The following is a 17,281-nucleotide window of genomic DNA, read 5'->3' as shown; positions in this document are numbered from 1 at the left end:
GGCGCGGGGCCCCGGGGCGGACTACAAGTCCCAGCGGGGCGGGCCGCGGCGCTGCTGTGTGCGGGAGCGGGCGGCGCGGCGCGGCGCGGCTCGGTGTTAACCTCGCTTCTCTCCTTCTCSCAGCGGCGGCAGCGGCGACGACGATGCAGGCGGAGTCGGGGATCGTGCCGGACTTCGAGGTGGGCGAGGAGTTTCACGAGGAGCCCAAGACCTACTATGAGCTCAAGAGCCAGCCCTTGAAAAGCAGGTGGGTGAGCACGGCCCCGGCCCCGCCGCCCCCAGCGCAGCGCAGCGGCCCGGCCCGGGCTGCGCGCAGGCCGCGGGGAGGGAGGGGGCCGGCGGCGGCGGCGCCGCGTCCGCGGGCTGCGTTACGGGCTGTTGAACCAGGCCGTGTCCGAGCGCTGCTTTATTTATTTATTTATTCCTTWAAAAAAAAGAAAAAGCCGCGCACGCTGAAAGGCAACATCYTATGCAGCGGGGGCCATAAAAGCGGCCATTTAGCGAGCGCTTCCTGCAATAATAGCAGTTTTGTTCGGGGCGCGCTCGGGGGAGGGCCGCCCGCCGGGCGCGTTGCGTAAAGCGCTTTGTGGGGCGCTGCCGGGCATCGCGGGCGCCCCGCGGCCGCCAGCGCGCAGCTCCGCGGAGCCGCTTCCCGCGCCTGCCCCGGGCGGGCGCCCTCGGGGCGCGGCGGTGCCGAGCCTGCGAGCTTGTGCAGGGTTTCCTGCCCCCCCCCCTTCTTTTTAATGTTGTTTTTGACTTCGAAAGCGGCTGGGCAATTTGCAGTTACTTAGGGACTAAAAACTTCTGGCTAGATACGCCCGTTTCTTCCCACCGTATTTTTTTTTTTTTTTTTCGGGAGACAGGCGCTGTATCCTTATCTGGAGCTGCTGTGTTGCACAGATATGTTTTTAGGGGAAATCCAGCAACGTGCGTTTCTGCCGGTCTTGCAGTTTGTTAGGGTGTTTGTTTTCTTCTGTTGTAGCGCTGGAAAAAGAAAGGCAGATGTTTCGCCGCTTGGGGAAAGACCCCTGTGCCTTGAGCATCTACCTTGTCAGCAGTGTTGCGTCTCTGCCTCCTCCGCTCTTTGCGTGCTTTCGTTCACAGTGTTTTGCCGGTGTTGAACCCTCCATTTCACCGCAGCGCGCTGTTACGCGGCGCTCGGCTGAGCATGGGGTTATTGCTGTGAGGGTATCTTATTCGTCATTGAGCCTGTTGTTTGCCTGTCTTTATATTTCTGGCTTTCAGTTTTGAGCGGCGCTCTTCATACATCTGTGCGTAGAGTTGAAAAGTGAATAGGACGGTAAATATTAAACAAATTTGTCCTAGCGTAAACTCAGACTGTACCACCTGTCAGGCAGACTTCAAAGTAAATAAATGGGTTTTTAGTCGTGCTTTGAATGGTTAGAAAGCATGGAAGGTCTTGTAGTAAAATATGCAAGACTCCTGCCACTGTCGCAAGGGCTTGTAGATCGGGGCCTGTCTCTTACGGGCCATCTTCAGGGCAGCCCTGACTCAAACTGAACCGTTCGTGATGCCAAGACACGCGTTGGGGTGATTAAATTGGCTGGCCTGTCCAGGTGCGAAAGGCCAGAACTGCTCTCCCCTTCGAGGCTGTGCAGCGAAGTTGCCAAAATCTGAGTCAGGCTAATGTAAGAAGAGAAGACGGTGCAGAGCAGGTGGATCCTCTAACAGTGTCCCCAGCTGTGGTGGGATATTCGCTGTTCGGGTCTTCAAGGTCAGTGTCCGTGTTTAAGGGCAGTCCCTGCGGAGGTGGTGGAGCACTGACACCTCGCACGGTTGTTTGGAGCGAAGAGCCCTGCTTGGACCAGCCAGGGGCTCTAGCTGGGGTGCAGGAGCTGTGGTTTACCATCATCTGCTTTGCGGTTGGCACTTTGACTGTTCTTTTCGACCGTGTGGGCATGGAGCATAGATACCAGGTCTTTATTTGACATGAGCTGTGATTACTGGTCCCCTCCGTAGCTGTTCCAACTGTTAATTCCTGTGACTCAGTGCTCTGGGACCTGAATACATCCCAGCATTGTTCACTTCTCTCGGGGGGAAGTGAATAAAAATGCTCTGTAATGAAGCACTGGAATATTTGTCCGTCTTTTAAATGTTGTCACTTCAAATTTCCCTCGACTGAATTCCTCCATTTCCACGGTATGTTCTCACCTGGCATTCCTGAAGAGCCAACGCTGCCCACTCTTTGGGTTCAAAGGAACCAGGGTCCGAGTCATCCAGACCTTCTGGTGGTGCCTTAGGCCAACCTCTTTTCTGATGTGTTTCCAAGTGGGCTTACGTATTCCTGCACAGGAGAGGTGACCTGCTTGCCTCCAGTCTTCCTCCCTGTCCCTCCACACACATACACTCAAGAGAGGGCCCTAACCCGCAGTCTTGCTGATGGATGCAAGATGTATGGGCTGCACAGCTCGCATACGGCTCTTTCTTCAATGCAGAGCCTTAGCTGTCTTCCTGGCCATATGGGAGTTGAACAGGCAAAGGACACGGGGGACCCTATTAGGTCCATCTAAACTTGTCCCTGGAGCCAGGCTGATAACACTTGATGATTACTGGTGGCGAAAGTTGCTCGCAGACCTGTTTGCTTCATGACATGAAGATCCTAATCTAAGGGGACTTTTGTAGTCCTTCAGCTTGAAACCGGTCTGACTGATGATTATCAAGGGTATCCAACAACATTGTGCTGCTCTCTCTTTTGGGTGTAAATCGGGAATAGTTACTCAGGGGCCAGGTCAATAGCACCAGGTTAAAGCGGTGTCACAATGTGACTGTGGCCGTGAGAATTGCCTTTTTGCTGCCTTTTCCACGATCTTGCTCCAGAAAGGCACTTGGGGAGCAGGCAAAACAGAGACAATAGCTGGTGTTAGGAGAGAGTCTAAATAGCAATTTGCTGTTTTCCCTGGTGAGAATCGCTGATTTCCTAGCAACATTCAGGTCTTTCTCTGATCCCTATTAGCCATAAGAGGCAAGAAGCATCTTCGGTTTGCTCATAGCAGCTGAAATTGTGAGTACGTAGAAAAGCCATCCAGCTCAGAAATATGTAAGAATCCCAGTGCTCTGAAACAAGAAGAAACTTCTTTATTGCCTAGTTTAACTCGGCACTTGCTCTGCTGCTCTCCTTTGTTCAGCAGAACTCTCCTATTCTCCTCTTCCTTCCAAATTGCCCATTTTCCAATATATGACATCCAGTTAAATGTTCCTCCTCTTTAATGTACCCTTGTAGTTATTCCATCTGAATTTCATCATTCAAGTCTGCAATCCAAAGCCGTGAGGGGCCCAATAATAAAAGTTTTTTTGCTGTAAATACTGTACTAAGTTAGGCCAAGCCACAATAGAGTGCTAGAGGCCAAGGAAAAATGTAAGCCCAGCAAAAGAAAACTTTAATCACAAGGGGTGAAGATAATACATTGGGCTGAGATACATCAGTTCCAGCTGCATTTCCTAAACTCTTCAGAGACCCATGAGAACGTAGCTTCTTGCACTAAGTGCTAGACACATTTAAGGGTTCTCTGGTATTTGCTGTGGTTGAACGTCTTTGAAAACTGAGAAGATTTTTCAATCACTTTAGTTTCTCCAGAGTCACTTTTCACTGTAGGAGGAAACTGGATTATGTTACTAGCCAGTAAGGCAATGAGATTTTTTTTTTTTCCTTCTCATATTCGTGCTTCGTTCCCCTGCTGCAATATCCTGAAGTCTGACAGCTACTATTAATTTACAAGTACACGCTCTTAAATATTTATGCATGTATGTAATGAACAACAAGTAAATAGGATTTTCTTTCTGGTACAAGCAGTGCACAAACAAATAGATGGAGTTTTATTTTCAGACAACTGATTGAAAAGAACGATCAGTTATTACCCAAAGTAAACACAAATCTTGTCATATCTGCACGCAGTCATCAGAGCGCTGTCAGCTTAAATTACATCTGTCATAACACTAATGCAAATTCTTTAAATCATTTAACTTAATAGAAATGTATGTTTTGGATATCAAACTGGTATCAGGGAGGAGAGATTTTACAGTTTGCTTTTGTACTACTCTTACTTGCYGTAATAATTGGCTTTAAACTTATATATTTTCTCTCTTATTATACTGCATGCAGTTATCATTTATCAACCAAACTCTTGCCCTGTTCTGTACATGTTTCCCTTTCAGTGAACGCTGGGTAAGTACCACTGAAGGGACAGTTTGACCCACGGAGATGCTTAGTGTAAAAATTAGCTCAAAGTGCATGGTAACAGACGTGCTAAATGCAGCAAAAAAATTCTGGCTTCAGTTGATTTTGATTTTTTTCTCTCTCTCTTTTTTTTTTTTTTTTTTTTTTTTTTTTTTTTTTGCAGTAATGTGCATCCATTTGGATGGTGCACTCAACCTAGTAAGTGCCAGAACATAACTGTCGGTTATAATTTACTGTCTTGCTCTTGTTAAAACTATGTTCCACAAAATCTACAGGTAAATTACTACTATTTGTGCTATTTTCTGTTGCCCTTTTCCAGCTTATTTATTTCAGAATGGTTAAAAAGCACCTGAGTGATCCAAAACCAGGAGATATTTTTAGCAGAAAAAATTATTAGGGAATTCTTGAAGGTGCATGATAGTTTTGGAGGAAGCTTATTCTGGCTTTCTGAGCAATAACTTCGAGATGTAATTAATGTCATTGCAAAAGTAGTGATGTTTTTGTAAAATTCTCGTCATACCTGGTGTCCAAATGCTTTTTTTATGTCAACTCCGACTATTTTACTTCTGTAAGTGAGTAACACATCTTTATCCAAGTCAGATCCTCTCTAGAGGACTCCCTTTTCCTCTTTTGGTACTGTGCTAAACATTGATGACTACGTTTAGTAAAAGCTTTCCTTTTAATACACAGCGTTTGTCAGGGCAATATTAATTAAACCAAAGAGTCACAAATTTTTGAGAGGTATACTCGCTCTGGAGCCAAGCAGGACTTTTTTTACAGTGCCTTAGTCTGTGGATGATCAAATTTAATTTAGTAAATCAACATTGCAGCGTGATTAAATTTGAACTTGATTACATTAGGCTTCTCAACATTGAGTTTGTGCATTATCGGAGGTAGTCTTTTCATATTACTGCTATTTATGGATCTTATTCAAGTGTTTTATATTCTGGTTGGGTTCTGCAATGCAGTTTGTTCAAGCTGCTGCTTATATCTGTTCCAGTTGTGCAAGAAGTGGAAAATATCCTTTATTTAGAACAGGTCACATGTGCTTGCATCCAGGAACAGTGTCTCAGTGTGTTTGTTTAAAAAAAAAAAAAAAAAAAAAAAAAAAAAAAAAACCTTAGAGGAACAGATTTAAAGTTCCTGAAATATTTTTCCGTCTGTCACAGAGGAAGATTATTTATGTCAAACTAAAAGGTAATAGCTGACTTTAAGATGATATGTAGGCTAGTATTGACCAAAGTCGGTGGTAAAAGTCTTGCTGACGTCGGTGGAGTAGAGCTAAGCCAAAACTGTGTCCCTTTGAAATCTCTCCGGTAACATTTTTGTGAGTGAGTCAATAATCCCATGTTTATTCTACACCTCAAATTCACTTCAATAGATGGAAATCCTAGCCACGTTTTTTTAAAAATCCTTTTATTTTTGAAAATAGACAGACTTAAAAGGGGAGGTTATAAATGGGGTGTCTGTCATATAAACACGGGGAGACAATAAGATGTTGTACAAGAAATCCAATTTCTTCATTTTATATTGGGTCCTGGTGCTGATCTCTGTCTGTAGCAGAACATTTTTCATGGAGAAGGGTTCTTGTGACCTTTCCTCTTCCGAGAACCTCTCAGTCCTGTTATTTGCAGTAGGCCTTCGCTATTTAGCAAGGAAGCAGAAATAGCCCATGAAATTCTGTTCAGCGTTTGCTTTGATATGAACTATTAAGCGTCACCCTTCTGCTTCCCTGGTCTGGGTTTCTCAGGAGAATTTTGTTTAGATGCCAAGCTAATCATACAGTACGCAGCTATTTTGAGCCTGGGCTGCCTGTTCTGACTTTGCTGCTGAAGTGGTATCCTTCTAGCCTAGACCCCTCTCTTTTCTTGTTATTTATGGGACCATTGGCTGTATAACTTGAATGTAAGTGCGTATACGCTCTGTATGAAATAAATCCACACCTTTCTGGTGAGCAGGAAGCTTTCCTAGTTGATTGCTATCGCTTTACAGAAACCAGGTTATAATTTAAATCAGTAAATTCTTCTACCTGTAAAGATAGCTTTTTTGTGTGGCTAAAAGGAAACCGGTGCAGCTCCCTGGACAGGGAGCAGAGGTGCCTCTGCTCCTGCTCGTTTTCCCTCCTGCAGCAGAGGGAACTTCACAGGTCTCCGGCCCAGGATTTTTTGGGCTGCTGTGAACCTGACGGTTGTCGTCTACATGCCATAGTGGAGCTTATTCTATGCTATGTATGTTTTCATTTTGCACTTTTCGTGGTGGTATCAGAGGTCCGTTCCAGAACCGCGGTAGGCAGCGTGACTAATTCCTGCTGCACCGCTTGCTCGGGATCTAGAACGCTGGGAAATGAGAGCAGAAGAGACTTTCAGATATTTTATAAATATGTATTTTTTTCCTCTCACAGCATTTGCCTGTGCTTAGAAGCTTAACAGGAAGAATTAGAAATCTGTGCAGCTGTTTAAAAATGAGGATATTGGAAAAACCCATTCAGACACTGACTCTGCTGTCTCATTTCTATGTTTGCTTTCCAAAGCAAAACACTTTAAGACTTTGAAAATGAAAYAGAAGTAGTAATTTTCTGTTTGTTCTTCTGCTAAAATCTGAAATTGCATGCTGRCTCTTAACTGTCTTCAGAGAACAATCTGCCATTTCACTTCTGAGAGCAGCGTGAGGRTCAAACGCTCTATAAGCTGACCAGGCTCTTGGCCATTATTGTTTGTCTCTTTCTATTTTAGATTTTAAAAATGTTCAGAATGCAATGATTGTAATATTTTTATTTAGTAAAACTCGCTGGTGGTATAGTGTGGCAGGCTGTAATGTACAACTAACTGTATTATATTGCTCTCATATTAGAACTGGGACTATTTAAATAGTCCCGGCAGCAAAATGGTAACAGGACAGTGAATAGTTTGCAGCCAGTTTCCTGTTGCATTTCATATTAGGGGAGGGAAAAACAGCTCAAGAAAAGGGAAAAGAATTTTRTTGCATATTCATAACATCATAACGCTATTGCTTGATCTGCAACAGCTGTTTATGGGCTATTGGCCATTGATTTGAGCATCAGGACTGAACTATTTAGGTTCCCTGGAGGCAAAGACTGTGATCCCAGCTGGAGCAGCTCGCCCATAGTGCAAGGCAGACGGCAGGAGCTGCGTGCAGCTTGCGGCGCTGGACACGCCAAGGCCCTTCGGGCTGCGCGTGGGTGCTAACAGTTCTTCGGTGCCTTTTGACAGGGCTCTGTCCCAGGGTCTGTGGCCAGAATTTTGCCTTGTGACTTAGTGGGCTATTAGAAAATGCTGTTCATATAATGATGTTTGTATAGGCCCTATTTATTGATGTCTGTGGGCTTCACTGGAAAACAGGAGCTTTGAAGAGGGCATAAGGAGTGTCCAGGGTGAGAGAAGATGCTCTTCCAGGATGGTATAGGTGCCACTGGTGCAAGTAAACCAACTGTGAAAACTCATGAGGAAGGTTTCTTGCTAGACACCGCAGAACACAACAGCTAGCTAATACCTGAACCACTAATAGCGTGTTTGGAGCAAGCTCATATTTTCTGGTAACGTCTCTGCTGCAAGGGCTTGTGTCGTGTTTGCGTTAGCAGCTCTCTGCCAAACGCGCAAGCCAGGGTCTGCCGTTTTATACTTTTTTTTTTTTCTTCAGTGGTAAGGAATTATGTAGAAAAACCGCTGTAGGCTTCCCCCCGCCCCCCCGTCCTATTGCTAACAGCTGCTCTGTGAACTGGACTGGCAGGTTGAAGGACAAAAATGTGTTGCTACCGTATATAATTACTTCTTCCAGCGTGAGCCAACAGAGCTGCTTGCTGTGATGATTGCTATGTGTACTGCTATGCAAAACAGAATACAAGCTTAATGTAGGGTTCAGGCTAGTATTTTAATATTGTAATTAACAGCCTCTGACAGTAAACAGTTTTTTTTTTTTTTTTTTTTTTAAATCAGTTCCCATGAAGATTCTTTTACGACTTAACAAGACGTATATTTGCAGATATACAGAGCTTGTTTTGTGCGTTCTGTATTAAGAAAAACAAATATCTCTTGAAACCCTCTTCTCCTTTTCTCCAGAATATCACAAATTTAGGTTCAGGCAGTTGGATGTTGATCCTGCAGTCGCTGTTCCACAAGAATATTTCGGCTGAGGTCCCACATGAGACAGTGTGGCAGTTCACAATTGTTGGAAGAGTTGGCTTCATCCTTTCTTAATACTTTGCAGGGAACTGTGATCTGGTTTCACAGGTACATTCTGTCTCCATTTGTGCTGCTGTTTTGGGCACAAAATGAGAGCATAAACCTTTCCAAATCCACTGCTTAGGATGTGTTAATGGTTGCTGCCCATCATAGACTTGTGCAGCTCGAGTAGTGTCCTGGGAAGTCTGGCCCTCTCGGACCATGTTGTGGGAATGGTTGTAAAGAGCGAAGAGAAGAGGCAGCTGAAGTTGCAGAGAATAGGAAGAAGGTTTATATCTGTCCAAAGATACTAAAGCSAAGCTTCATTTGCCTATGTGCAAAGGTTACGTGCCTGACTTATGATTAAAAACTGAGAGGAAAGGACTTTACGTAGGGAAAATTAGTGTTTTGGGTACAGAGAACCTCTGTGTTACTCAGTTTCTCAAAGTTCTTGACGTCGGAAGCTTGCCAGGTTTAATATGTGTCTCTAAATATCAGGCCGATAAGAGATCCTGTGTTTTCCAAGCCTGCCTGGGATGCTAGGACACCTCTTCCTGTCTTGGCAGCTTGTAACGACACAAACTGCTATACAAGCAATAGCAGTCTAGGAGGGCAGGGATGTGGGGATCTGAGAAAAGTCATAAGAAAAGTGGGAAGTGCTGGAACGTTGTGCAGAAGGACACATCAGGGCAGAGAGAAAGGGAAGGTTAATGATCCGAACTAATCTCGCTCCCAGCCATCCTCTTGTAACGTGTAAACATGTACAGCAATAGGAATTAGTGTGATTCTCTATGGAGGAGAGAGGAAAAAAGGCCACTTTAGGGTCTATAAACCCTGGAGCTTCAAGTTGGGAAATCATGGTAGTACTGAGGAGGTAAAAAGGAATCATTGAGGTACCTGAAGTGAGAGAGCCAAACGTGTCAAGCATGTCTTGTGCACAGATTTTTCCTTTCGGGATTCCTTGTGTTTTATCTGAATACAGGAGGAGAAATTTYGCATAAAATATCACTTATTTTGGAAATGCTTTTTCTGGATGTGAGCCTGCACGGTATACACGGCGAGAGAGCCAGAGTAGGAATACAGAGGTAGAGGGAATAAACCAACCCCTCCTCTTTTATTGTTTGTGAACTTCAGCCTGAATAAATAGCAGTTGCAGCCTGAGAGAGTGAAGTTGGAATGCTGTTGAGATATGGAGAGCAGGGAGGAGGGAGATGACTTTTCCCTTTGCTGTTCTATTAAAAATTGCAAGTACCTTTGGGCTGCGCACTGGAAGCCCAGCTGAAAGGAGTTCAGGGGCCTCACTCTGGGTCCCCTGGGATGCTGTAACTACTGTATTTAGGCTTCTGCTCAGTCTAGCCATCTTTATTTGTACCAATATATTTACAATTTTACCCAAACTCCGCCAGGCTAAAGACGCATCCCAGCTGTTGAGCTGTTTAGTGAAGACGTAGGCACAGTTAGGAAGAGGTGCTGGGATTATTTTCTTGTTGTCGTAACATGTACGTTGCTATCTGATAAATCATTATTCCACCTTTTGAGAAGGCGCGTTAAGTCTGCCAGTTAGGCTGCTCCTTTGTTTGTTAGGCTGGCGCCTACTGAGGTAGGAATTTTGGATTAGGAGCGTGCTGTGCGACTGCTCGTTTTGCGACCTCGCGCGCTGGTCCTGCTCGCCTGCTTGACCGCCTGCCGCGTCCTGTTGGGCACCCAGGGCTGTGCTCCCAGGGGAGCTTYGGGTTGGCATTGCAGCGTCCCGTTTTGCGTGTCCTGCTGCCCGGTGGAACTGAAAACCCCCCTGAGGTAGGTGTCGAGGTTCCCTGCAGGATGCATGGGGAAAACGATGGCTTGTAAAAACTGGCATGCAGCGTGGAGGAGCGCTGGAGCCAGCCGGTGAGGTTAGCGGAGACTGATACTGGTGTTCAATACTGACGAGCTGGTGTCTGCTCTAGGTTAGCTGTTGCTCAAGCTTTCTCGAACTGGAGTGCCAAAGACGCTTCCACTCTTGCAGAACGGAGGAACAGCAGGTTCCCCCACCCCAACTTAATTCACTTGGGGTGTAGAAGTTTGAGGTTCAAGTCCTGTCTCTGCATGACTCAAAATACAGGGTTGAGCATGTCTATCACCTTTTGGAGTGCCCAAATCAATAAGCTGTGGGCTTTTTGAGGTGCTSTTTTGCAAAAGCTAGTGATATTCATCCATGATATTCTCCAGTCCATTCATTCACTGAACTGGTAAGGGCAGGAATAGCTTGGTAACGCAAGGGATTGAGCATTCATCTGGAATGGTTCTTGTTGTGATTTAATAAATATTTATACAGAGTGGAACAGCTCTACCAGGAAGTAAGGAAGATGTGCTCCAAAATTAGATCCTTTCAGCACCATCTGTTTCGGAAAGGCAGCTGTCCAGAACTGTGTAATTGGGGTCACAGCATGAAATCCAGGGACCCGCCTGAAATAGGAGGGGTGATATTTGTGGGACAGGTAATTGGATGAAGGGAAAATGCCTTTAGGGTTATGGCAACCAAAGGTTCCTGAATGGCTGCAGAAGGGAAAGGAAGTTGAAGTGTGGTATTGACCCTGATGGTGTTGGCAATCAGAGGACCTCTCTGAGTGGTATGTTTTGGGTGAGGAAGCTGTCAGGCAAAGGTGAATATTAAAAGAGGGAAGACAAGTATGGATCCCCTCCTGAGAGAGCTTAATTTTTCAAGAATGTGAAATGGGTACAGCAAGAGAGGCTAAAATCTGTGTAGAAAGTAGATTATTTCAAATGAATGAAGTGGGTATAGCAGAAGATAATTTTAAAACAAGAAGGTGGCTCTATCACATCAGCTTGTTTTTTTTTTGATTTGGCTTGTTGCACAATTTATGGTTTCAATCTAATTGCAAAACCATTCTGCAAATGATAATCTGATTTCCAGCTCATACATCTCTTGGTATTTACTGTCCAAAGCCATATTGCTGGAGCTGTTAGCCCTTCAGATGCTCTGGGCCAGCAGTGACCTTCTGTTTTTCCAAGTGCATCAGGCAATATAGAAATGCATTAAACCAGTCTGCCTGTTACAGGGATCTCCAAGGTACCGGAGCTGCCTCTCAGAGCAAGGACTCTGTAGTAAGAAATGAAAATCTGTAATGCAAGCAGCGCTCGCCAGCTCCGTGGGGAGGCCTGGCGCTGAATGCTGCCGCGCTGTTAATAGATGCCATTTGGAAAGCTCGGGGGGGTCTTTCTCGCAACCTTCCAGTATTTCCCAAAGGAGTGAGCCATGGAGACCCACCCTACCTTTACAACCGCAGTGCCGCTGGCTGGGAGAGATCCCTGGGACGAGTAGGCAGTAATTGCTGCCTTTCCGAAAGAGTCTGCTTTTGTGGAGGAGACTGTTAATTATCTCCCGCTTAGCCTTTTTAATGAAGGTACGTGCAAGAGTTGTGCTGAGGTGCCTCTGTAGGACAAAATAAATCTCCGTAGGACCAAATTTCTTCTCTCTGAGCAGCCTGGCGCTGGAGCTGTGCTGGTCGGGTCTGCAGCGATCTCTGGTGCATTGACCCTGGCGCGTGTGTGTGTGTCTTAGGTAGCCGGATCTTCAGTGACTTGCTGTTTGCAACTGTTGATCATCTGGCCTTTTGCCTTGCAGCATTGCTCTAGGCTATAAATAGACCTGCGGAGGAACAGGTCCAATGATCTTGTGCTCCCAAATGCTCTTCTGCCGTGCTGARTGTTGCACTGCATATCAGCCTAATGAAAGGCGGCTGGGTAGAAAAGGCAGCTCCTGCGGCAAGCTGTAACCTGGAGGGCCTCCGATAGTGGTTACGGTGTCAGTTGATAATCCCCACCGTGTTTGCACCCGGAGTTTCTCCCCTGCAGCCTGTGGATGGCAGCTATTTTCGGCACAGCGCAAGAGGCACGTAGAAGATGACAGGTCCTGCTCTCTACGGGATTATAAGAGAATCAATGTGCCATCAGTATGGTGTAAAATTATATTCAGCAAAATGATCTAGGGGACATAGACTTGGCTTGGAAAAGCTATCAGTACTGAAGGGAAAAAAAAAAAGATATAAAGAAGAAATGTCTTCCTGATTTCTTACAGCTCCTCTTTATTTAAGTACTGGATTTGCTCACTAGCCTTTTCATTCCATTTTTATGAGGAGTGTTATGAGTCGGGGAGGATGGTGCTGGTTCGTATGGTTACCAATCTCATCCGCTGCTATCTGATAACTATTGCCCCGTTGCTATGAAACGTTTTAGTGAGGTGCAGTGTAAAAGGGATAAATATCCATCTGTAACTGCAGGGATATTTTCCCTGGCTCTTTTCTTGCTAATCTTTCTGATCAGTTTTCTAATTCTGCAGCTGGCGGATTTGAATGATTTTTGGTACTGTCATACAACGCGTGTTTTCCATCTATAATAGCTTTGTGTTGAGTAATACAGGGTTTATAAAATAGCACAGTGCCCAAAATTGCTTTATCTGTCCTTGTTATCCTTTTTCAGTGGGTTTGTTTTTTGCGGCAAGGACTTTCGTAGCTATCAAAAGTTCAATTCTGTAATCGCTATTTAGTCTAAGACAGATTTCCCTCTACTTGATTCAAGACTACAGAATCAGGCTCCGGTTTTGGTAAGCGCTGAATTTGGCTGTGTGCAGACTCATCCAAAGCAGACAGGATGTTTAGTGTGGTGCTATTTGGCTTCACCTAATGATGCAATGACTGCTTGGCTTTGGGGGCTACGAGATGGGAATGTAGGTCCTCCTTTCCGTATGAGGCGCTGGAAAAATAAGTGATGCTTTTCGGAACTGCGTACGGTTGCAGAGCACCCTTGGCAGCAGGAAGAAGGGTGCTCTAGAACTGCAAGATTGTACTGATTGTATTGCRGTTCTGCTGGAGCAAAAATATAATGCGCTCAGCGTTTGCGCTTTCCACTTGTGTATTGTTTTCCCTTTATTTTGTGTATTTAGAGAATGCCATGCTCTGCAAACTGCTGATTTAGTATTTTCTGTGGAATGAAAGCCATCTGGATAATTTAACTGATTTTTTTTTTTTATCTAAGGTTTTGGTAACAGACTCTTTTCTGTTTTCTGGCATCCTGTTAGATGAAGATGAGAATTTGAATTAGAATTCAGGGTGGTAACTACGTGCTGGCCTATGCCCTGGAATTTTAGAAGCAACTGAAGCTTTTGAAGTCTTAGAAGTAGTATAAATATTAAAATGATATACAATCTCTCCCCAAAGCATTCTTTCTGAGCCAATGCTTGCTATAGTGTTTTTTGTTTTGTTTTGTTTTTTCCTAATGCCCTTACTCTGGGTCCTCTGCATAGTGGAAATTGTAAGTTCAGGAGAGAATTCAGCATTTATGTCTAGGATTCTTTGAAAGGGATTAGACTTAAATGCATGCTAAAGTCAAGCATATGCTTAAAGGTTTTCCTGGACCAAACCTCAGTTCAGCAAAACACTTCAATGTATTCTTTATTTCAGAATCCTAAATAATTCATTTGGTTTTGTTCTAATAGGTTTAAACTTGTTGCAGCCCTAAGGCTGTAACAAACATGGGGAGCGCTGATCCAGCAAACCTGAAGTGCATGAACCATGCTTTTGAGGACTATTTGTACATAAGTTTAAGCATGTGGTTTAAATCCTCTGGATTGGAAGAAGTGTGTTCGGTGTATGGTGGGCTGTTAAATCTGATGTACTTTTGAGCCTGACATTGTGATTTTAGTATGTTCCGCTTTCACTGAAACCCTACTTAAAAAAGAAAAGTAAAAAATCCCTCTAGAAAAAGATACGTGCATAGTCTTTTTAACGTGGGATACAGAACTAACTGAATTTCAGTATAATCTGCTTAAGACAGGAAGTGCACTATCAGTCAGACTTTTTCTTTTTTTTCTTTTTTTCTTTTTTTAGTCAAAGTGCTAACCGCCCATTTAGTGTCTGATGCCCTGACGAGAGCATTGGCTCATGTTTTTCTTGACTGAAGTGAAGTGATAAAGTTCTCAGCACTGGAAAATTTTAGACATTTGACAGATGAGTAGTTAGATTTGTGCATGCTTAAATCTTTAAGAATGATTCCTTGAACACTTGTATGTGCATGTGCACGCGCCTATTGTGATAGTGAGCTTTTTGTGCCACTGCTTTGAAAAAGGAGCTATTTATGACAATAGTTTTCTGAATCCAAATGATGATGATCTCAAAGCCAACCGCTGTGGTGTTAGTCAAATATTGGGTCTAATGTGGAAAGGTTCTGAAAATTCAGAAGTAGGATTCCTTTTGGGATTCGTAACTTTTTCCCCAAAGTCTGTGTAGAATTACAGAATAGTTGGGGTTGGAAGGGACCTCTGGAGATCGTCTCGTCCAACCTCCTGCTCAAAGCAGAGTCAGCTAGAGCAGGTTGTCCAGGACCACGTCCAGCCAGGTTTTAAGTATTGCCAAAGATGGAGACTCCACATCTGGACAACGTGTTCTGGTGTTTGACCCTCACAGTAAAAAAAAGTTAGGTTTTTCTTTTTGATTTTTTTTTTGGGGGGGGGAGTTTTTTATAGTTCATACATAGGTTAATAAGTTACAGCTGTATAACTCAAAGCTGTTTTTTTGTTATGTATCATAGTAGCTCAAAGCACAGGATGAAGTATGCATATTTGGCTCAATCCCCTCTTCCCCCACAAAAAGTTGCACTACTTCAGCTTTGCTTTTCTACCTGTGACAAGGGAAATTAAATTCTATGTCATTTCAAATCTAAACTGTTGCAGTTGGTCCTACAAGCCATTAATTGTACAGGTATAGTCAAAGACCGGGTGGACAACTACTGTGTCATTTCTGCCTTGGCTCAAAAAACAACCATTTTTCCTCCTCTTCTTGATTCGGTCGCGTTTGACACGGACTAGTTTTTTGCTATATCATTCCCCACTGTGATAAAGATGCAAACCATTCTACAATTTATCGTTATATTTAATAAGCACTTTAGTCAGAATGTGTCCAGTACTGCAAAACCGTGCTTTAGTGTTGTTTGTGCAAAGCATCTCACAAATGCTCATCACTTAAGATGTTATCTGAACTCTTTAACATGTATAATAATTCCATGGGGCGGTTGACTAAAATATTCCAGTTCTTTGATGCACCAGCACTAACTTGTCTGTTACGAATTCATACAATAAAGTTGAAATTGCTTTTAAAATAGTAAACATGAACTTTGGTCATTTCATGTTCTGGTGATAATTCTGGAGTCTGTTCCTCAATGCCCTGTACACAAAGTGCCTTTTTGTAATGTGCAACTGTTCCTGTGTTGGTGAGAACAGTATACAATGAATCTCTGCCAAGCTATTTTAAACAAATATCATATTGAGTATCTAAGCTTTAGCAGGATGGATCCTCCATGCTCTTTCCTGCGTGCAGTTTATATAGGGCTACATTTCAGTTTGCTGTTGATTGCTTTTGGCAGCTTCAAAGACCAACAAACTGGAGATCTTGCAGAATATGTTCTTTAGCAGAAATAAGTTTACTTGAATACTTTGAGGTGCCTTCTTGGATAAAATAAAGTGTAGCAATTAAACAAGAATCTTTAACAACAGCAAATAAGAGTCCAATTTTATGCCATGCCATAGCAGTCTGATTTGATTCACTTGCTGTTAAGCACAGAAATGAACATTTGCTGACTGCAATCTTCAACTTGTATTTTATGAGGCAGCATTCATTTCTGTGTATTGTCAAGCTCTGACATGTTTTGGTAGCTGTAGTTGACTGGCAATAACAAAACATCAAGTATGGAAAAAAATAAACCATGTTTACTGCTCCAGCTTTTGTTCCTTTTGCATTTCCAATAGCTGTTGAGAAACTGAGCAGAAAGTTGAGGGCGTTATCCCAGAGCAACTGGGAGACTTGGAGAGAAACTTGATTAGCTATTGCTGTCTAGATGCTCCAAGGAAACCTAAGACCAAACAGGGTCAGTGGTTCTTTTCGCTTTAAGTTTATAGATGACGATGTCTACGTTTATGCAGTCCTTCTGGACTGTGTTTTCTCTTGTGAATGGGAGTAATTTTGAATGGTAAACACAATGCTGTGATATCTGTACTCAAGAGTGTTATAAAGCATAGCTGCTGGATACTTCAGAGACAAAATTAATACTGCCTGAATCCTAGATGCTGACGGATCTTGAAGGTAGCTTTTTGTCTCTCCCGGTAGATGTGGTGAGAGTGCTTTTTACCCCATGGCTTCTGTTTGCCTCCCCCCATGTAATCCGAGGCTCGGTGATATGTATAGGGGAGATGAGCAGAAGCAGGCAGGGGAAGAGGTTTGGACATCTGATTACCAGGCCATCTCTAAATGCCGCTTGAGTGTTTCACTGAAAATGCAAGATTTGGGAGCAGGAGAGAATAGGGCTGTTGGTGCCTGAAGTTAGTTGTCCGAAGGATGTCCGGAGGCAATGATGCGATTGAAACAGAAGTTGACAAGTACTGCGTGTTGCTTACCTGCATTAATGCTTGCGCATACTGATGCTCGAGTACCGCAGTGTTGTGCCCTTATGCTTCTGAGATTCCCTACCTTTCCTCAATGCCGTTTCAGCCTTTATTCCATCTAGTGACTTGAGGTGCGTTCTTGAGCTAAAATGCAGGTGGGTTGTTCCTGCTACAGAGGACTGTAACGGGTAGAGCGGGCCGAGTGGCGGGCGTAAGACGGTCTCRTCTCCCATAGTCTGGGTAAAACGTGGGATCTTGGGAGGTCTTGTTCACGCTGTGTGAACTTCTTTGTGAATAAAGCTGTCTGGGCAGTTTAACTCTGCAGCTCTTGCCGTCAATTAAGCTGTCAACTTTAGCATTGCTTTAGGCACTTAATAGAGCTTTACTCTCATTTAAAAATCTGGTTTAGTAATTACTTTCCAGCTTAATCTGGAGTTCAGAAGGTGCTAGTTTAGTGCAGCAAATCTAATATCATGT

At 43.9% G+C, this 17,281-nt stretch overlaps 1 protein-coding gene across 10 annotated transcripts in view; it reads left to right on the top strand.

Annotated features, from left to right (window-relative positions):
• Window positions 1-34: 34 nt before the first annotated feature.
• The window catches only part of MITF (melanogenesis associated transcription factor), a 112,781-nt gene continuing 95,534 nt past the window's right edge, over window positions 35-17,281 (top strand). For 4 of the 10 annotated variants that reach the window (XM_026074792.1, XM_026074791.1, XM_026074787.1 and 1 more), the window contains exon 1: window positions 37-247. In XM_026074792.1, the coding sequence (XP_025930577.1) occupies window positions 144-247 (104 nt within the window). In that variant the 5' untranslated portion in view covers window positions 37-143. Of the gene's footprint in view, window positions 248-4,358; window positions 4,394-17,281 lie in introns of all 10 variants that reach the window. The other 6 variants (XM_026074783.1, XM_026074788.1, XM_026074789.1 and 3 more) reach the window with 3 other exon arrangements.

The sequence above is a fragment of the Apteryx rowi genome, unplaced genomic scaffold (assembly GCF_003343035.1).
Source record: "Apteryx rowi isolate R43461 unplaced genomic scaffold, aptRow1 scaffold_4, whole genome shotgun sequence".
NCBI lineage: Eukaryota > Metazoa > Chordata > Aves > Apterygiformes > Apterygidae > Apteryx > Apteryx rowi.
This window is presented reverse-complemented; position numbering and strand designations above follow the sequence as displayed.